Here is a 20625-nt window from a genome sequence, read left to right on the forward strand (position 1 = left end):
GTGCATTATGTAACTAGATACCAGTGCTGACTAGTTTGCCTGATTATGAGTTGAAAAGGGCTCATTTGTGTTCTTTGGAAAGAAGCAAGCTTTTACCATGATAGCTATAATTTTTTCAGATCACCATAAATTTCTCCTCTATTTAACAGCATAAAGATCTTAGCGATGCTTTTTACTGTTTTATCTTAATTTTGTGTAAGTTGCAAATGATGATAAAACAGACAGGGACATCTGCACTCATCTTGGGGTTGATGATCATGTCTTGGGAATTAATTTATTGGTCTGATGCAACAATCGTTTTTTTTTTTGTAAGTTTATATGCCAAGTTTATCTAGATCTTGAATGTCTTGATCAAGTGTGAAGTTACACTGAATTGATCTGGGTTTCCTTACATACATATTGCCTGCAGGCTTTTTCCTCGTAATAACATACTACTTCAATCGTCCTGCTTTTGACCAGTGATGTTTATTCTTTTCATTTTTAAAGGTTTTGTTACAAGTGCCTGTGATGGTTATAAATATACTTTGAGTAATTACTATGAAAAGACATCAAACTGAGGCACACTTTTCTTTATTGTCCATTCTTTATTTTCTTTTTGAAGTGCAGCTCTCTAAGCAGTATGGTGTTCTTTTGTAATAGTAAGTCCCTTTCTATTGGGTTTTCTACTCTGATAGTTTTTGGTGTGTGTAAGGCTATTGATTTATATATGTTTGTTCTTTATGAGTCTCATTTCTATGATGATTAATAGCATTTTCTTTTTCTTTTTTTTTTGGGGGGGGGGGGGATGGTTGAGGTATCTATGATGCAGACAGTAGCTGCAGGAGTGGCAAGTCATATCTCCATTTTTCGCGCATAAAGTTCAAATGTTGTCATCATGTGTTTGAAGTATCTGAATGAATCTCTGTTGAAGTCCGACAAGTTTGGAGGGGAGAGGAGAGATTTCCCCACCGAGTTTTACTAGGACATAAGGGAATCATATAAGAGGCTGAGGACCAAGAAAACGAGATATTATTAGTTAAACGGGTGTCGAACATCAGATGACTTAGTTTCGTTCCGGGGCACAGACGACACCATGGTTTAAATAGCTCCAAAAGCAGTCGCCAACACCGGGCTGCCGAACCTTTCTTAGTTCGGCCTTCGAATAACTACTGAAAAGTTCTCAGAGTTTAGAAATGTGCCAACCTCTAATCATACTAAATATTTCTGGTGAGAACTCGAGTATTTGGGGCTCTTGAACCTAAAATGTGCTAAAGAGGTGACATTGATTAATTTAAGAACCACTTAATTTTTGTAGCAGCCAATTAATCTGTCTAATTTTTTTTAATATTTATTTTTCAAATAAACGAGGGCTAAATGCCATTTTGGTAGCTCCCAAGGGTCTCCGAGAGTGGTTTACGTGTTGCTTAAGCAAGTCGTCAAACCTAATTGTAGTCTCTATCTTTGAGTCTGAAAATGAAGACAAAGCCGTCAGGCTCACCAGACTCCAGTGAAAGCCTTAGGATTTTTTCTGTAAAAGTTTCTTCCCTCTTTGCTCTAAACATCTCTATCTAACCTTCGTTCAATTGCCAGCATGATCTGATGAATTCTTCTTGGTTTCTGTTGAACGTTATAGAATTTGAAACCATCTTCCTCTTCCTTCATGGGTCTGCCATTGGTGGTCAATTATGAGCTGGTTGATGGTCTGATTTTTTTTGAACTACTATCTCTTTTTTTTTTTTGCTTTAATGCTGCCACCATCCATGTGTCATGGCTTGTCGTTCGGGTCGTTTATGTCGCTGCTACCAAGGGTCACTGCTGTGGGGTGGCTGACCCTAGAATCTATCTTCTCTCTCTTTTGAGAGAGAGCTGCGGATCTCTCTTTCATTCTTGCTTTCACTCTCTCTCTCTCTCTCTCTCTCTCTTTCTCTCTCTCTAGATTTCCTTATGGATGTGGAGGTCGATAAGTTAGGATGACACTTGACTTTAGAAGGGATCCCAAGTTAGCGTTATATAGCCCTAAGAGCGGTTTTAGGGCGTGATGAAAATGGCATTAGAGATTAAGGTTATGAACACTAGGAAAATGACAAGTGATATCAGGGCATGTCTAAGATCATTAGGTACCGTGATAAAAAATATTTTGTAAGGTTTGGTATACAATTTGCATCTCAAGTTATAATTCGGGGGCTTTGAAAAATTTTAAGCCTTGTCAATTCCAATATAGGGTAGTATTTTTAGGCAGAAATTATATAACAAACCTAAAGTATTTGGGTATGTTTAAATTAAAGTGCGCCACAAAAGTATGGTAATTTCAATCATATTGAATTTGGTCAAAATTATTAGCTGTAAATTGGCGATCGTTGTGATAGAGGACTTGATTTTTTTTTTTCACCAGTGAAGGAGGCTATTTAGGAGCCTGAGGATAAGGACTAAGAATCTTTAGTTGTTTGAAGCTTTAAGTATGTTAATTTTGATTACTAAATTATTTTTAAGAAGAAAAGAATGTAATAGCCCATTATTTTGGACCCGACCAGGTCGAGCTTGGGCTTGTTGGAATCATCATCTTGGGCAATCTGTATGCATGGCATGTGACAGGGGAGGAAGATTCGGATTAATTGTCGTCGAGACTTGCTGGATTCCTCTTAGTTTTTGTTAAACATTTTTCGGCAAGTTATCATTGATTCTCCATCGAAAATTGAGATATGGACTTCTAAACCCTCTTTCTCCTTCATAGTTTTAAGACTGCCATTGCCGGCTAGTTTTGAGCCGGTTGATGATCGAATTTCCTTTGAAACAAAGTATCCCCTATTTTTCTCTTTTTTTTTCGTGCTGCTAATCATGGCTGCCGCTAGGGGCCACGGTCGTAGGGTGACCGACTTAGAACCCATCTATCTCTTTTCCTGTTGCTTTTTCTCTCTCTCTCTCCTCTCTTTCTCTCTCTCTTCTTCACTCTCTCTCTCTCTCTATATATCATTTGGATTTGTAGAGGTCCATATGTATAGGTAAACTAAGATGACCTTTAATCCTAGGAGGGGTTCTACTTTAGTGTTATACAACCCTAGGAGGGGGTTTGGGTCGTAACAATTTGCAACTCTATCTAATTTTACATAGCATTCATAAACTTCAAAAAAAAATATAACCATATTTTTATATTATTAACTTGATCTACTATCTATCTAGTAATATTCTTGATTCTATAGTCACAAAATTTAATTTTCCAACTTATACCTATATGTATACATATATTTTTTATATCTAATTTGTATTCGTATTCATTTAAAACAATTATGGATATAATTCTTTGCATCCTATTAATATTCATATCTACATGACTGAATCTGTATTCGTAAAACAAAATAAATATAGATATAAATAATACTTTAACCCGAGTTCTAATCTGCACGACTGCACCCCATCCTTGTGGCCGTCTTTGCCTTCACCTCCTACGAGGTGGTTGATCTTCTAGAGTCCAGTGTTGCTGTCGTCTCCTTCCTCATCTTTTGCTGCCTTGCCTTTTTTTTTTTTTTAATCTTCTCCCCTTTAGCTATATCGTTTTGCGCCTCTGTCATGGATGCGTCCACGAGCTCCATCATGCCTACCACCATCCCACCATCTCCATTATGCCTACCACCACCTTGCTAGTTTCCGACCCGTCCCCTTGGCTTGACTCCATCATTGTCCCACTCACGTCCTGGAACTCAAACCGCCATCATTGCCCCACTCATGTCCTGGAACTCGTACCTCCATCATTGCCCCATTCATGTCCTGGAACTCAAACCTTCCGTCCTCGTGCTTAAAGATAACAAGAAACTACAGCACTTGCATGATGACATATATAAAATATTATAAAAAAGGGTCATGTATGGCGGCATCTCCACTTATTTACATTAGAGTATGCATCTCCGACGGGTACTTGGTCGCAGGGCAAGTGGATAGCCGTTCAAAAAAAAATACGAACAACTTACAAAAGCAATATGTACTGGAACTAAACCTATTAACGAATCATTGATGATTAATGACATGATGGCGAACATCACGCAAAACAGTTTTCACAATTTACCCCTATTCGAAGAAACATCATCATCTCAATATTAGCCTGTAAAATGTTGGAACTTGGCTGTTCGGCAAATCCAAGAAGGATAAAAGAACGGAGCTCATGGATTACCCGTTGGTTTCCTTCGCCTCTGTGTATTGAGATTCCCAAAATATACCACATGTCGCAATTCCAGAGCCTCTCTGTATGATATGTTTTGGGACACTCTGCATAAAACTTTTATTAACAGAGCGAACCATTCCAAGAAGAAAATTTTCATCCTGGGCAGCAGCAATCATCTTTTCTTGAGTTCAGTCTTAGAAAGATCAACAGTAACTCGACTTAATTAATTTCTCTCTCTCTCAAAAAAAAAGCTTGACTCGATTGTAGTTTGCAGCAGTTTCCAACGAGAGGCGGGCTATAAGGGAGATTACATGGGACAACATCAAATTGAGGGAAGAAATATTTTATGCAGAGCTATGTAGCCGAAAGAGAAGTCTACAAGCCTAATAAAAGGTGGCAGCCGAAAAAAAAAGAGAGGCTGTGTTCAGACGAGAGGTTAACCCACACCCTGTAACCTTTTCATGTCAAGCCATAGCCCATATTCACGAGGTCCTCTCTCTCTCTCTCTCTCTCTCTGGTACACCCAGAGATTCATTTCAGTATTCACAAGATTTGAAGGATAAAAAACAGTGGGTAAATATTGACCCATCGTCCCCTTTCTGCCACAGGCCAGGGGATGAGCTGTGGGCTATTGCAGTTTGGTTTGGAAAAGCAGCATAGCTTTTCCAGATCCTTCCACAAAGCGATTTTTTTTTATCCCACTTTCTTGGCTCTCGTGGTCCTTGGAAGTTTTCTAAAATGGTTTCTCTAAGTCCATGTAAGTCTCAGTGCAGCTGTATTCTAAATACTTATGATGGTTGAGTTAAAGCTTGCCGGTTCATGTTCCTTTGTTTTTTCTTTTTTCCCCAAGAAAAAAGGTTCAAGTTCCATTGTTATCTTCTAGTTCTAATACTTATGATTAATCTAAATTGAGAATATCGAGGATATGCTCACAAAAGCACTTTTGTCACTGCAAAAATGAGATGAGAGAGCCAATGTCCAAATCAATCCCGGGATGGAAAGCAAGTGCCGGTGAAATTTCTTTACTGCATAGTTTTACAGGATAGAAAGAGAGAAATTGATAACAAGTGCTTAAGGGGTTTATGCTCATCATCTTTTTTTCCTATCATGGTAATAGGGCAGTCCAGTAGATGTTTGATGCAGCACAGTAGTGCACCCACTCAGCACTATCAGTCTCAGTGGTAATCTTAGTATGACTGTGATTGGTGCAAGATTTTCAGAAGCAGCAAACAAGTGGCAACCCGCTTTTTTTTATATCTATATTTTTTGATATGACACAATATAAAGATTGCTGATGTAGGAAAGTTTCAACAGTAAGGGGCAATATTTGTTTAATGAACTGGAGGCAATAACTATGTAATTACTAAAAGCTCTCCTTAGACAATAGCCACCCAAGTACATGGAAGTCAGGGGTCACAAGATTTATGTCATTAAGAAGTCTGCTGAAGTCTGCAACATAGGTTATGGAGGCATTGTCCTTAGCCCTAGCCCTCTGCAACCATGTCATGGAAACCCGACTCTTCTTTTTCTCCACTGGTCAAAAGAAAAGGGTTCTTTCTTTATAAGGGCTTCCCAACCACCTCCCAATGCCTTCCAACACCACCTTATTCGTCCGCTCTTTTTGTGAAAGTTCTCTTACTCCAATAGAATCTCCTCCTACTTCTTCTAGCAGCCTTCCACTTGCTCCTTAGAGCAACGATACCTTCCTTTGTTAAAAAGAGTAGTAGATTCATACCTTCCTATGCCATATCCAGTGTTAGATTCATTCCTTTCTTGCTCTTGGGGATTTATTATCGAAAGATTTGGTATCATGGGCTTTGACTGTTAATAGTCATCTAAGGTCTTGCATGTGGAGATGAGGTCATATTGTGCAGCCAAGGATGACTTGCCGGCAATCTTTGTGCATGGCCATGTAGAGGGCTTCATGCAACTCTATCCTGTTTACAGCCCTTACACTGCATAGGCAGCACTACTTTTCTGCTTACTTTTATGAGGCTAGTGTCTAAGAACCGGGTTCAGTCCCATGAAGATATCCCGGCAAGTTGTTTTTGGCTACATATTTACCTCCTTTTCTCATGCTAGACCTATGATGAAGGCTCAGACTGAGGTTGTTTGATGCTTTTGCTTATGACTTGTGTGGCTTTGAAATCCTCAATAGACCGTTGATGCAATGCACCAAGCACCTATATTGAGTGAGAAGGAGGTATGTCAATATGCTAAACAATCTACTTCTCATTTTTCTTGAGGAAATAATCTACTTCTTTTTTATGCCTTTAAAAACCACTCCACTTCTCATTACTCGTACACCTCGAATGATTTTTGAACAACTCCAAGAGGTTTCTTGCAGAGGAACTGACCTCCGATTTTCATCTTTTTCCCACCCCTCCCCTTTTTGTGTGGGTCTGGTTATTATCCCTTGTTGTAGACTTAGGCCTTTCCTCCGCACAAAAAGATATGCCATTAAAACTCTCTCTCTCTCTCTCTGTGTGTGTGTGTGTGTGTGTGTGTGTGTGTGTGTGTGTGTGTGTTTGTGTGATTGCTACTAGACCGTATTATTCTACTAATAATATATATCTCCCCCAAATCATGTTTATTGTATGGTTATCCGTGCTGCAGAGAAAGAACCATGAGGGGGAAAAAGAAGAAGTACTCGTCAGCGGTCTCCTGCTTCTTTCTTCTTGTATTTTGGCCAGTGTTTTCAGTACCGATAATCTACACTCACTACACATCGCAAGGTTTCCAGCACGAAGGTACTGCACTAAAGTGAAAGCAAATGTATTGCAAGTCGCAGCAAGTCATCTACGCATTCTGAGAGCTGGTTGTCCTGGCGACCTTTAATGTTTCCTTCATTTAACTGTTCTATCTCTCAACTCACCATAGCGGCGTGCTTCCATGAATTAATCGCACCCACATTGTTACGGGCAAAACTGCATTAAATACTGAGCCCTGGTCGGCAACTCATGGCAACGTCTATATAAGGTGGCTAGCATTCTCATAATGATCCATGTTTCCTATCTTTTGGAGCTCAATCACATCACAATGTCATCGACGTATACTTAACTGATACTGCTAGTTTAAAAAATTAGTGGCAGAATCTAGGATGATCAGTTGTTTGCAGGGCTTTCAGCACTTAAAATGCCCAGTAAAAATCTTCTGACTGATACGGAATCCAGATAGTCCCTCTTGGTTCCACCATGGGTATTTTTTCAGTGCAACCTAGTTTATGATACGTTGCCCTCTCCTCTCTTTACATTGAGATCTGAAAGGACGGTGGCTACGTATCTCAATTCCAAAAGCATTAGGAAAACAAAATCCTGGAATGGCTAACCAGTCTGTCCAAATAAACCTTCTCTTTTGGTATTCCACCACACCATTTTGTAATTTTTTTTTTCTAACGCAAAGCTTTTTTTTTTTTTTGATTGGGTAGTACAAACATCTTTAATGAAGTAACTATGGCATCCATTTGGGAAAGAAAGGAGAGTACTATCCCATCTATATATGCAACCTAATTTTTCAGCCCTTTCTAGCCAACCTGTGTTTAAGAACGAAAAACGTCCTTTCTGCTGGACTTGGATCAAAAAGGAAAGCAAACGACATCTTCTACTGGATGCATTTCAAAAGGAAATGCAATGGTGTAGAGTAAGTTGAAAGGCTTCAGCAGCAAAGGGGATTGGTAAGGCAATAGGCCAATACAACCAACATAATCGTCCTGGCTCTACTATATGGATGCTTCTACCAGTTTCCAAGATAAAAAAGCTGAATTGGTAGTGAGAAATTCTACCCAATGGTGTAAGATATAAGAGCAAAAATGGAGGTGAAATTTCACTGATGGGGAATGGCCGCCCTAATTTAGTCAAGTTGAAATCAAAGCACAACCCTCTTTGCTAGCTAGGAAACTAGTCTAAGCGGAATAACTAGGTGACAAATCAATGGTCATAACCTATGAACCAGATCATAACAAGTCTGTAATCAACATGATCTCAATGTGACGGATATTGGATCATAAGATTAATTTGAACACTTCAAGAGCATATCATCTGTTTAATTATTCTTCAGTACATCTTCTTTTGGAGAAGAGGAAGGAACCGAAGGCCCACCTAGTGGTATTAGCCGTGTCCAAAAGAAAATACTTTCAAGTTACAATCCTAGTAGCCACTGGGCCTGGGTTGAGAAATTGATGCACCAATGCTTAAACTTATAATCCAGATCGAAACTTCATGTTCAAGATCAGAACCCAGCACCAACACCAGCGAGGGGGGCAGGCTGCCCAGTTTCTGTAAATATTCTTCAGTACTTGAAACCCTAGAAACCATCCATCAAAGAATTGTTGACGGAATAGTGCACGCCAAAGGCGTTGAATTATTACAAGAATGTGTAGAAAATATAGACACATGGTAGCCCATATTCTATGACCACCTGGGGAAAACCTGTTTCTACCATGCTTCTTATGGCCTTAGAATGACTCCGAGTCCTTCAATGAAATCTTCGTAGTTACGCATGAACAAAAGATACTTAACATTCACATTTGCGCAAAAGGTCAGCTTTGTGGGTCTGAAGGTTAACTAGTAACCAGTATAAGCATGCAGAGAAATGTCTCCAAAGTTATTGTGGATAGTCAATCTACTGGGCATCTCTTTTCCTGAACTCTAATAAATATATCTGCTGCTCATTAAATGGCAGGAGAATTCGCTGAACTATTTGGCATTTGTTTTGAGAAAAGCCTTATTATTCTTCATCTGAAAATTAGAACCACCTCTAAAATTTTCCTACAAAACTCCAACATAGCATCTCCCATTGTTTTTGTCCAATTGATTACACTTCAATTTTGTTACTAAAATTTTCCATGGAGTCATGTCCTAACCGCTAGTAATGGCTTCAGTCGGGTGTAGTGGGGGGTATTAGCATTACTTGACATGGAAGGAAAGGGAGAAGAAACAACTGTAATCATCTTGCCTTCCATAATCCTTCGAGGACTGGTTCAGACTCTCGCTACTCATAATATAAAAGGGAAAAAGATGGAAGAGTAACTTTGACACTCAAATATGTTAAGCTTATGAATTCTTGGAGGCTTATTGACATGCTTATGTGTTAATATTTGTATGCGAATCAGGAGGTTATGATCCACGATGTCGCAAACACTTAACAAGGATGTTTTTGCAAAACATGACTCAACATGCCGAGATGGATAGAACTTCTAGTGCTACAAGGGTTGAGCCAATCTCAAAGATGCTACCATCAGTTTCACATGAAAAATGATGCTAAAAACGAACCTAACATATTTATGTCGGGGTGGAAGTACCCAAAAGGTGTAACGACCTAGAACCTCATTCAGAACGATCAGAACGACCAGCGAGAAAGTATTTTTTGGATTATACAAGTACCCAAGATCCATTTAATGCATAGGACCAAACGCATGCCTACGAGGATCCTCATAAAAATGGTGCATCGATATCTAATTGAGATAAGAATGGGGATCATTTTGAAGTGATACGAAGATCACAGTAGAAACAGTTACAGCTTTGTTCATGATCATCAGATCCTCATAACCAGGGTCATGCTGAGCAATGGAGCCACAAGATAAGGTCTTTAGGAAAATTATTAACAGCATCTCCAAATTTTATTTAAGCGCACCGCCTGCCAGTTATAAGAAGTATTGCACAAAGAGACATCTGCATGTGATTTTTTTAGTTTTTTTATTAGGCAAAAAGGTGCAGGCTCTTGCCGTGACATTTCACAAACCTTCAATGAAAGTATCCACCTGTGCAAAAAGTATCACGAATGAAAGATTAGAATTATGGAAACTGATTAGCTAAGACCAACTCAGGACAAGGTAAATTATTCTATTTAATCTCCCGTTTCTCAGAGAAACAACAGCAACAGCGGAACTTTGGGAAAATCGTTAATTCAGTTGAACGAGACTACAATAAGCGCAAACATCTTCAATCAGGATTTCTTCTCTAATTCAGTTTATACAGGAACATAACGACGCGATCACTCTTTCTATTGTTTTCATAATTATAATTAGACTAGTAGAAGTGAGCGTGTCAGCTGGTTGAGTTGGTGAAGTTACTGGATATTGAATACTAGTAACTTGGGTACAATCCTAACCTCCCCTGCTTTCGGCCAGGCTTCCTCCAATCTAAGTTCTTGGACAAAATAAGACTAATATAAGTAGGAAATATCCAAGATATACTGAACTCCCCAATTTTTACTTTCACCCAAAATTTATCAAGCTCAAAATGAAAGAATTCCCACCCGTTATCAACAAAAGATGAAGATGAGCTGCTCCTCAAGCTAATGTTCTCGCACTATGCTAATAGAACATCAACTATCCCTAGTAGAAAGCTAACAACCCACCAAATATAAGGAAATAACACCAATCCAACATATATATATATATATACCCAAATTAAAACAGTTCAACGTAAATCCGACTAACAACAGTTTATGAGATTACAGAAGGAAATGCTCAAAAAGAGATCACAGAAGGAGAGAAAAAGAAAGAGAGGAAGGAAAAAAGAGAGCCAGGAGCCATTAGATGAAGCGGGGGTCACAGAGAGATGAGACCTTCCTTGACGAAGAGGCCAAAGACGAGGATGAGGAGGCCGATGGTGACGCACTGCGTGGTGGAGACGATGGTCTGCGAATAAGCGCACAGCGTCACCGCCGTGCCAACTAATCCTATCAAGAACCCGCTTAGATTACGATCCATCTCCCCCTTCTCTTTTGCTCCCTCTCCCTCCCTCACTCTCCCTCTTCCTCTCGCTCTCTCTCTCTGGATTCCAGCAAATCCAATTCCGATTGCGGGAAGAAATCCCGAAGCTTTAGAAAAGTCAAAAGTCAACTCCTTACCCGCAACTTGGCTGCCGTTGGAAAGAGTAAATTGTTGTACCCCCCCCCCCCAAAAAAAAAACGAAAGGGTAAATTATCCCCTCGGGCGAGGAAGGGTCAGGCGACAGCCGCGCCACGTGTCTCGCAGGCCGGGTTTAGGTTTAACCGTATACTTAATTTTACAGTTCGAACAAGACCGCTAGTCCCTGGGCCCTATTGGACCAACCCAAAAATCCTCTTTACAGCAGCTCACTGTGAACCACGGCCCATATGCAAGGCTTGTCATGAGAGTGGATAGCATCTATTTTGAAGAAAATTCTGCCATCACAGACCGATGATGGACACTCACTGCTGCTAGACATTTGTAGGTTGTCGAGAGATTGTGGCGCATTTTGGACCACTAACATCTACCGGAAGGCGAATAGGGCGGCTGGGTCTTCTCTCTCATTGCACAGCATTTAGGTGGGGTTCTCTAGGAGAATCAAGAGGTTGCCCCTCCTCCTCTTCGACAATTTTTTTTTGTCTGATTTTTTTGATTGTACTCATATTAGATCAGTACGAGTTACCAATGAAAAAAAAAAAAAAACTACGCTCCTCAAAGGTGGTCCCTATTTTGGTCCTAGCTTCAGTTAAACGATTTTTTTCCCCTCAAATCAATGTTACTAGGGTTTGAAAAGCACAAGGCTTTGAATCCTCGGACGTCTTTCAAGAGCAACTTTTAAAAATGGAATAACTTGAACCTCTCACAAACATGGGTTTTGGACTATTCCAACAACATAGGGAGCTGACTAAGGGTTGGAAAAGGCTGTCCTTGTTCAGCTTTTGTAAGAACTAATAAGTGTAGAATATATAAATAGATATGTTTGCTAAAAACTATAAATAGATATAAAAAGGAAAAGAAGTTTTGATATGTTATAGGAGTTTTTTTGTAAAAGAAAATTGATAAAAGATGTGCTGTTCTTCACTCTAAATAAAGTGTTGCAATGCTAGTATTGCTTCTTTATATATACATCAAATATTAATTCTAATTAATGAAGATGAAACTAAAAATAATCTATACCTAAAATTCAGTTGCATGACAATTTTGCTCCACAAGAGAGTGAAAGAGCATTTGATCAATCCCATCTTTCACTGGACAAGTTCCTCTTCCTTGCCAGCTTCCTCTAGCTCGCGCAAACCTCCGACCTTCTGCTCGATTTCTTCGATCAACTCCTCTCTCCATAGCTCTGCTCTCGCAGCCGCCTCAATTTCTTCTTGCTGAACAGAATAAACACTATAATAACACAGATAATGGGAAATTCATCTATATCTTAGGACTGCTACACCCATTATTTCCAGAATCAAAAAGATAGATCAGCTTGCTGATAAAATACATGGGATTGTAATGATGGCATTAGAGAATTCGCACGTTAAATAGAGTAATTGAACAAATAACCAGCAAAGGAGAATTCAAAAGAAACTTAGTTGATAGAGCTTGTGTTGTTGCAAGGGGACATGGTGTTCCATAATAGACATGAGGAAATAGAAGGTAAGGATGCTCCGTGCATTTTCAATTCAATTTTTGGGACTTTTTGAGGTTCCTCTGGCATTTATTTACACATGGTGAAGGGTGGATGTTCTCAAGGAATAACTAAGTGGATTATACCTAATAATTTGATAGCTAAGATATCCAAATCAATGATTCCCACCTTTTATCCTGATATCAATTTTTTTTCAAGTGTCCATGAACAAAACTTAAAATGCTTCGGAGACCTGTTGCCCGTGCTTCAGGCTTTCACTAAATGAATGTTTTATCAGTAATAGAATATTTTTTTTGATATATAGAAACTTTTCAGATCAAGTAAATTTTCATTCACATATATTTCAGATTGGAAGATATTACTTCTGCTTCAGAATATGTAGAACTCAATTAATGTTGTCGATCAGTTAGAACAACTAATTAGAACTCAGTTAAGTGCTATTTCGCTTCTTGTTTCCTATGTTTCTTTTTTTTTCTTTGCATCAATCTCTGTTTGTTCCATAATTTTGAAAAATGGAGTCCAGGCTATTTGCTGTTGGGTACCTCACCTCATGAACATTACTTTCGCATGAAAAATGCTCATTCTAGCAAATATCCTTCAAATTCCTCCCTCTTTATGGGTAGCTGAGGTTGCCGGCCATTTTTTAACTACTCAACAGTGAGGTCCGACCGCTCTCCCAGACCCCAACCCACACAGCCTCCCTTGCATTAATAAAACTTGGGTGGCTCAGCCTCCCTTAATTAAAAAAAAAAGCAAAAAACTCATGGCCAACAAAAATACCGAGCAAATTACCAACCATTAAGCAGAAAGACACCTATCTAAGTCACTTAAGAGAAGTGTACCTTGTCATAATACCAGTGAACAGAACCATCTCCTCCTTCTTTTCTGTATTCCTCTCCATCATAGAATGGATCCTAAAAATGGGATTTTATCATCAGCAAGGAGTCAAGGACTGAGAAGCCTATTAGCAGAGCAAATTGTTTGAGGGATCACCTTTGTGGATCCAAAGAAACAGCAACCCCAGCAGGTGAACATGATGTACATGGTATCTGAAGGAAATCAGAGCGAGAGGAAACAGCAGAAGTTCATCACTTCAAGAGAGAGAGAGAGAGAGGGAGAGTATTAGTTAAGCCTTCACTCACAAACGTTTTTCATGGTTTCATCATTGAGATGCCAAGCTGACTTGTGGACTACATAGTCTCTCGAATACGGCACATGCTCCGTCATGATAGCCATGAGAGGCCAATCAGGGAAAGCATGAATCTTCCATGAAGATGTTCCTCTGCCCCTCTTCCCTTCACTCTGTAGTCCCAAAACAAAAGCAAGTATGTTATGGTAGTAGCATCAATGATTTCAAGTCATCATTTAATATTCATGCACTGGTCTGTCCGTAGATTTTCCGTTCAATTTAGAAGATAAATCATGTAATGGATTGTGATGCTTGACGGTTTTTTTTTTTCCTTTCTTTCTAAGTAAAATGAGCAACATGCTCAAGGAATTATCGATCGGATGAGATCTGTACCTGAGACCAGCTGGTGTTCCACCGAGAATCTTGGAACTTGTTAAGCTGCCAACATCAAGAGAGAGAAACAAAAGAAAAAAAAAAAGAAAAAGAATTTCTTATATAGGACTCAGAAAAATGTGTTCTATGTCAGAAGAGAGGTGGTTCGAAGTTTATCTACTGCTTTTGGGAGGGAGAACAAATCAGCTCTTGTTCGAGGGAGAGCAGGACTGTGAATCTGTGGCTTGAGTACTGAGAAACCCATAGTTGTCTTCACTGCTTTGAAACTAGGAGAAAAAAATAGTGGCGTTCTAGGCGAGCTTCATTTTGCCTCGAAGGCAGTGGATAAGGAAAAGCTGTGTAGTGTCAATCCGTTACCACACAAATTTCATAAAAATGCTAGCATCTGGAAGAAGTGCCTCCGGATAATGTCTCCTTAACTGGATGAACAGAACTTATCCAATCAAACCCAACCTGACTCGAAATATATGAGTGTGTATTGGAGTGACTCCATGTGTAAAACCCAAGTCCAAATTATCTGGGTGCAAAACCGAAGTAAAGCCTTCTATAACACTATCTGTGACCTGGTACAGAATCTGTTTCAAAAGATGACCTAGAAAAGGAGTACTTAACATTTATTGCCTTACCTGATTATTAAACCCTGCTTAAAAGGATAACCTAGTATAGGAGTACAAGATACTTATCACCTACTTCCGAAGAAAAGCAAACAAGGAGAGTGCAAACAAAGAAAGCAGGCTGACAACTGCCCAACCAATAAGTGTTTTGTTTGATTACCCTAGGCAACCATCAAAAAATACTTTTTGTAAGAAATACGTGAGCATAATTGTGAGGACATATGCGGGTGTATATTTAATCGCGCATCGGTTATTCGCTGAGTAGATCTTGGGTATTTATACAGAATCAAGAAACCTAAATAATACCTTCTGGTTAGTCTTTTTGGATAAGATTCTGCATTGTTATAAAATAGTATCAAAATAGACATGGCCTATAACCTATATAGATTAGGGAACACTGCAGCACGGATTTCTTAAGACTGGCCATGGGCCGATCGTGGTATTTGTGATTAAATTTGAACCCTTAGCCTGACGAGGACGTCAGAGCTTAAATGAAAAGAATATGTGAGGACTCGTGTGGGCGTGTTTAGCCTCACATCAGTTATTCGCTGGGTATATCTTGGATACTTATATAGTATCAAGGAAATCAAATAATATTTTTCGACTAGCTTTTTTGGGCAAGGTTCTGAATTGTTTTAATAATCTTTTTATTCTGACAAATATAGTACAAAAGGAGAAAGATATACATGGATGGAGAAAACAAAAATTAAAGAGGAGATACTGTTCTTCTAGAAAATCATCTAAGTTACAATTTAGATATTTGGCATTTATCATGTACAATTGAAGTGATTAGCTCAGCTGTAGTACTTTTTGGTGGATCACCAAGGTTACATTGCACTAAAATTGTTTGCAACTAGATTTTTTTTAATCTCGGTACCATCCCTTTGTTTCTTATTGAAGTCACATGTTTCTATCTCTAAGATATAATTAAAAAGGGACATATTCAATAGAAGATAACCTATCTGACACACTTTCAAGTCCATGTACCAAAATTGTATGACTCCTAATGTTATCCCAAGACAACAAAATAAACACCCAATTTAATGTCCTAGAATGCTCCGCCTTTATGCAACATAATTTTTGCATTCTAAAATTTCCATGACGATCCCACCAATATCATAGGAGGCTGCCTCTAAAATGCACCACCAAGTCCTTGAGTTGGTTGATCCTGGTCACACGTCAGGTCACTAGTTCCTTAGACCTTATCCAATTCTTAGCCTACTCTCCTCCGATTTCCATTTCCTCTCAAATATATATAAAAGAAGGGGATAAATATATGACACGTGGCAGAAGCAAGCAGCTTAATAATTCCCACCACCAGCTGCCGTATCATCTTCCATAGAATCATTAGTCTGAACTCGATTCACCCCAATAAAATTAACACCTTCTTCCTCCTTCGATGGGCAGCTTCGCCAAGAATATGATCCTATGCCATGCCAACATCACCATGTCCCGGAGTGACGACCACCATCGCCGGCTACAGCAAGCAGTCCATGCACCGGAGGAGATGCCAGGGATGACGACACGGCGGTGGGCTTTGCTGTTTGCAGCCCTGGCTGGCTCCGCGATGCCGGGGTTGTGGCGGCCGCCACCGCCGGCGCAGGCGCAGAGCTGGGGCACGCATTCGTTCATCAAGGAGAAGTACTTCCAGCCGGGGCTGACGCCAGAGGAGGCGGCGGCGAGGATCCGGCAAACGGCGGAGGGGCTCCGGGAGATTAGGCACATGCTGGACACCATGTCGTGGCGGTTCGTGTTGTACTACATCCGGCTCAAGCAGGCCTACCTCGACGCCGACCTCAAGAACGCCGTCGCCACCGTCCCCGAGGCCCGCCGTAAGTCCTACGTCAAGATCGCCAACGAACTCGTCGAGAACATGGCCGAGGTTGGTGACGAAACTAAAATTTATTTTTTTCTGGATAATAGAATTTAATATTATTGGAAAAATATTTCGTTTAAAAGGAAAACAGAAAATGAACTTATAAATTAAGAGCACATTTACTAGGTTTAGTAAGAAAATAGAGATATGAATTTATAATTTAATAGCATATTTTGTTAGGCTTAAAATAAAAAATATTTTGGAAAAAAGTTGAAAAACGGAGGAAAAATACAATTATTCTTTTTAGAAAATTTGGAAATATGAGTAAAATATATATTAAAAATGTAAAATATATTTTTAGACTAAATAAAATTAAAATTCAAAACATATTGAAAAATATTTAGTTTAAAATGAAAACATAAAAGGAATTCATAAATTTAAAATATATTTTCTTAGATTTAAAACGAAAATTTTAATACGTCAGAAAAGAACAAAAAAAATAAATTAAAAAATGTAGAATTTAGTTCATTAATTTAAAATATATTTCTTAGGTAATTTACAATGAAAACAGTAAAAAAAATTTTGGAAAAAGAACAAAGTAGAAAAATATATTATAAATAAAAGAAAGAAAATAAAAAATATTTTTTTAATAAAATGGCCCATGCAGGTCTCGAACCTGCGACCTTCGCGTTATTAGCACGACGCTCTAACCAACTGAGCTAATAGGCCAGATCTAGATAGCTGTTCATATTCATTTCTTCTTACAATCAGAAAAAAAAAAAATCTTCTTACTACTTCCATTTATTGCTCTTTCTACAGCTAGATCGTTATGTAAGGTCTCCCAAGGTATATGAATCCTACCTCTACTACGAGAAGACACTTAACTCATTGGATGAACTGATAGCAATGCTGGCTTGACCATGGGAGACCCTATGTGCCAAGGTTGGATATGTTGTTTGAGCTAAACTTTGTATTGGCCAGCAATGGATGGTCAAGCAAAACAAATCTGCAGCAAAAGAGCCAGTTCGATGCAAGAAATTATTGATGGAGCTGGGGGTGGAGTTTGCAGCATTGAATTGCTGCTTCAGGTGCGCATCAGGGAAATCTCTGAGAAGAAAAAATGCTACATCATCCTAGTGCAATAGACAGCTACATTATCCTAGCGATCCATCAAAAAATGTTTCGTCTAAGATCAAGTGGGAAATCTCTTGTATTATTTGAATAGCATCAAAAAATAAATGCCAAATTATCTAAATTGTAAATCATCGCATTGTCAACGTGATAAATGCCAGATATATAAATTGTAACTTGAGATGATTTTCAAGAAGGATGGTATCTATTAAAATATTTGCAGAAGAAGAAGAAAACAAGAGAAAAAGAGAGAGAGAGAAAAGTAATTTTATTTCTCAATTTCAATCTATTTAGTGTGAGTTATATATACTTGACTCTATGTAAAGAAAATAATATAGGCTGATATAGGATCACACTAACAATGAAAAATATAACTAATTGATGCAAGTTATTATATGATCCTTAAAATCATTTTAATAAGATCTTGCTAACAAAGAAAAATAATAAAAATTGATACAAAATCACGTTAATAAAGAAAAATATTATAAGTAATACAGGTTGTTATGTGATCTCTAAAATTATGCTAACAGTATTTGTGTCTATGTTCATCTTTTTTGGCTATCTGTTGCTATTAGATATTTCCCAATTAAAGAGCTGATGTAGTTTCCTGTTATTGCATCTATAACACAATCATCTATTCGAACACATCCATTAACAAAGAGAGACAAAAGCTTCTCCGATCACAAAAAAAAAAAAAAAAAGCTTCAGGATTTGTGTGGTTTAGCAGTAGATGGTTCCTTATGACCTTAAAACCCACACACACACACACACAAGAAAAATATAGAGATCTAAAGCAATATTCGTGCCCAAGTTATAGATCCAAACATACATTGTGACCGGTTTTAGCAGCTTCATGATGTGTGAATCATGGGTGTGGTTCGGAGCAGGTATGCTCCCGAAGGAACTTTATGTTGGAAATCAAAGTATGATGCATCTAGAAATTACTATTTAGAATATAAAATAATAAATCAAAATTTAAAACTTAATATCTACAAATTTTTATCCAAAATCAATTAGTAGAAAGCTTGCCTGGATCAACGCTTGTGAGGCACGCTCCCTGAGAACGTAATTCATCCCTTACGTGCGGGTCTGTGGTGATCTCGTCTCCAAAGTACCACAATCCGAGTCAGCTTGATCCATCTTTAATGAGCATGATTGTTGAGGAGGCTCGACTTGACTGACTCTTTCGGATGTCCAGAAAAAAAAAAAAAAAGAATTATGTAGTGATGTGAGTGAGAGTGGATTATGGATTAAGTGATCCAAAACATATGCGACCCGCCCTGTTTTGCGCATGGCACGGCCGCTGGGCCGAGTTGAGTCATGCGCACGGGCCACCAACCCAATCTTATAAGGCCTGATTTGGGCTTTTTGGAAAAGAAAACGAATTTAAGTAAGAAGCTTGCTTCCACAGTTCCACGTATCCGATGGGGAACTAAAAAAGAAACAATTTTAAAAACTTTGAATTACTTAATGCATAGGGATAAGATTGATTTTGATTTTTTAAAATTAAATTTTTTTTATAAGCTATAAACTCTAACACTATGTTTCCATCAGGCATCATACCCAAATCGTACCCATAAAGCACACCATATGGTGGGCTACTTGCTACTAGGACCTTGATTGCATGATGGTGGGGTTCACTATTACACATTACATGCGTGTGCAGATCTAAGGTTATTAAATTTTGGCATAGGTCTGTAAAATTTCCTTCTCAAGCAGCAACTTAATGAGTTAGGTCATTTGGATCCATGATTAAATGCTGCAAGGGAAGCCAGCTGGCGCTAATCATTCCTTGGCCCCGCCTTTCTAGATAAAAAGAGAATATTCTTTTTATCAAAAAGCAAGAGAATATTCTTTTAAGATTAAATTTTAAATTAGAGTTTGTCACCTGGGACGCACTTGATGGACTCGGGGAACCTAATCAAATTTTGAAAAATAAAAAAGAGTGCAACTTGTTGCCGCCACAATTCGAAGTGAACCGCTGGGGTCAGACAAAATCTAAAGTAAAAGGTTGAAGTCGGTTGATTGGGCTCTGGGATGAAGAATTAGGGTGAAGAGTGCTGATAATGATTGAACGTAGCTGAAGAAGCTTGTCTAACGTAACTCGTCTGGCCTAAAAATAGGAAGAGAAGTCTATTTGCCGAAGTTTGTTTAACGAAAGATCCATTGATGCTCAAGTCAGCTGAATTCCAAAGGAACAAAAAAAAAAAATGAGAGAGTTGCAGAGTGCGCTAGAGTGTGAGAGCTTAGACAAACATACTTGGAGGTCCCTCTGCTATCTCTTATATTGTTGCCTAAGATGACAACTCAATAGAGAGGTGAATTAGGTTTACAAATTTTTTTACAAACTTAAACAATAATTAAATAAAACTAATTTAAACTTTAAAATGCATAACAAAATAAGTAATAAATAAATATACAAGATAAGAACAAGCATAAACAACTCAAACACAAATATTTTATGGTGGTTTGGAGTCAAACTCAATTTCTACGTCTACTCCCTAAAGCTTTCTCCATAAAAATTTTATTATAATCTATGAACAAGATTACAACACAAATATTTTTAGGACTCACAACTAAATTTAGTTGATTTTTTTGGCAGTCATACAAATCAAGCTGTTTTTGCTAGTACATCTAAACCAACCTCGAGTTCCAATACTTAGGAACTCTTTGCTTATTTTCAAGCTCAGCAAAATTTAGTCGTTTTTTTAGGACAATCGACTGCAACCTAACTGTTTCATAGGTACAGACAAATCTTACAAGCTTGTTGATTTTTTGCAGTGTCAGCCACACCCAAAACTCCACATGAGATTTTTTAATCTCGTGCACAAAAGAAAGATAGAAAATAAATACAATATAACCTCTACAAAGGTTGGATTTTTGTCGTTGAAGCTTGAGTTTGATTGCACTGAATGTTTGGATCTTGAAGTAAATAGATTTTGATACTTTCCCATTTTTCTTTTTCGCTCGCTCTTGATCTTGTGGTAGAACTTAATGATTGAAAGTTAAAGTTTTCTCTATAGATATTTAGAAGCTCTCTGAAGTAGATGGAGGCTTTG

General features: G+C 38.4%; 3 protein-coding genes and 3 non-coding genes across 7 annotated transcripts; 3 read left to right on the forward strand and 3 right to left on the reverse strand.

Annotated features, from left to right (window-relative positions):
• The first annotated feature begins 199 nt into the window (after positions 1-199).
• On the forward strand, positions 200-292 carry LOC113462619 (small nucleolar RNA R44/J54/Z268 family). Its single transcript, XR_003385380.1, has one exon. It is a non-coding gene; the product is annotated as a small nucleolar RNA R44/J54/Z268 family (small nucleolar RNA).
• Positions 293-495: 203 nt separating this feature from the next.
• Positions 496-565, forward strand: LOC113462623 (small nucleolar RNA Z267). The gene has a single exon (XR_003385386.1). It is a non-coding gene; the product is annotated as a small nucleolar RNA Z267 (small nucleolar RNA).
• Positions 566-10503: 9938 nt separating this feature from the next.
• Positions 10504-11026, reverse strand: LOC148703008 (uncharacterized). Its single transcript, XM_088701622.2, has one exon. It carries the CDS (start codon positions 10842-10844, stop codon positions 10683-10685), a length of 162 nt encoding a protein of 53 aa, XP_088557748.2. The 5' UTR covers positions 10845-11026; the 3' UTR covers positions 10504-10682.
• Positions 11027-11849: 823 nt separating this feature from the next.
• PNSB4 (NDH dependent flow 6) lies at positions 11850-14395 on the reverse strand. 2 transcript variants are annotated; one of them, XM_008785420.5, is made up of 6 exons: positions 14166-14383; positions 14006-14050; positions 13626-13785; positions 13477-13532; positions 13326-13397; positions 11850-12220 (listed from the first exon to the last, which is right to left on the reverse strand). In XM_008785420.5, the coding sequence occupies exons 1-6, from the start codon at positions 14247-14249 to the stop codon at positions 12092-12094; spliced, it is 546 nt and encodes a 181-aa protein (XP_008783642.1). In that variant the 5' UTR covers positions 14250-14383; the 3' UTR covers positions 11850-12091. The 2 variants fall into 2 exon arrangements, with proteins under 2 accessions (XP_008783642.1, XP_026658786.1); XM_026802985.4 differs by having other exon boundaries at positions 12070-12236; positions 14166-14395.
• Positions 14396-15933: 1538 nt separating this feature from the next.
• Positions 15934-17697, forward strand: LOC103702824 (photosynthetic NDH subunit of lumenal location 2, chloroplastic-like). The gene is made up of 2 exons (XM_008785400.5): positions 15934-16501; positions 17255-17697. Exons 1-2 carry the CDS (start codon positions 16019-16021, stop codon positions 17351-17353), a joined length of 582 nt encoding a protein of 193 aa, XP_008783622.4. The 5' UTR covers positions 15934-16018; the 3' UTR covers positions 17354-17697.
• On the reverse strand, positions 17091-17164 carry TRNAI-AAU (transfer RNA isoleucine (anticodon AAU)). The gene has a single exon. It is a non-coding gene; the product is annotated as a tRNA-Ile (tRNA).
• Positions 17698-20625: the final 2928 nt, after the last annotated feature.

This window comes from Phoenix dactylifera, chromosome 7 (genome assembly GCF_051530095.1).
Source record: "Phoenix dactylifera cultivar Ajwa chromosome 7, Ajwa_hap1_PhDact_Kaust_v1.1, whole genome shotgun sequence".
NCBI classification, from domain to species: domain Eukaryota; kingdom Viridiplantae; phylum Streptophyta; class Magnoliopsida; order Arecales; family Arecaceae; genus Phoenix; species Phoenix dactylifera.

Coding starts and splice junctions, on each gene's coding strand:
- LOC148703008 (XM_088701622.2), bottom strand. CDS start 10,844: ATGGATCGTAATCTAAGCGGGTTCTTGATAGGATTAGTTGGCACGGCG.
- PNSB4 (XM_008785420.5), bottom strand. CDS start 14,249: ATGGGTTTCTCAGTACTCAAGCCACAGATTCACAGTCCTGCTCTCCCT. Junction 13,398..13,476: donor GTTTCTTTGGATCCACAAAG/GTGATCCCTCAA, acceptor TCCCATTTTTAG/GATCCATTCTATGATGGAGA. Junction 12,221..13,325: donor TTCACTGGTATTATGACAAG/GTACACTTCTCT, acceptor TATTCTGTTCAG/CAAGAAGAAATTGAGGCGGC.
- LOC103702824 (XM_008785400.5), top strand. CDS start 16,019: ATGGGCAGCTTCGCCAAGAATATGATCCTATGCCATGCCAACATCACC. Junction 16,502..17,254: donor TCGTCGAGAACATGGCCGAG/GTTGGTGACGAA, acceptor CTCTTTCTACAG/CTAGATCGTTATGTAAGGTC.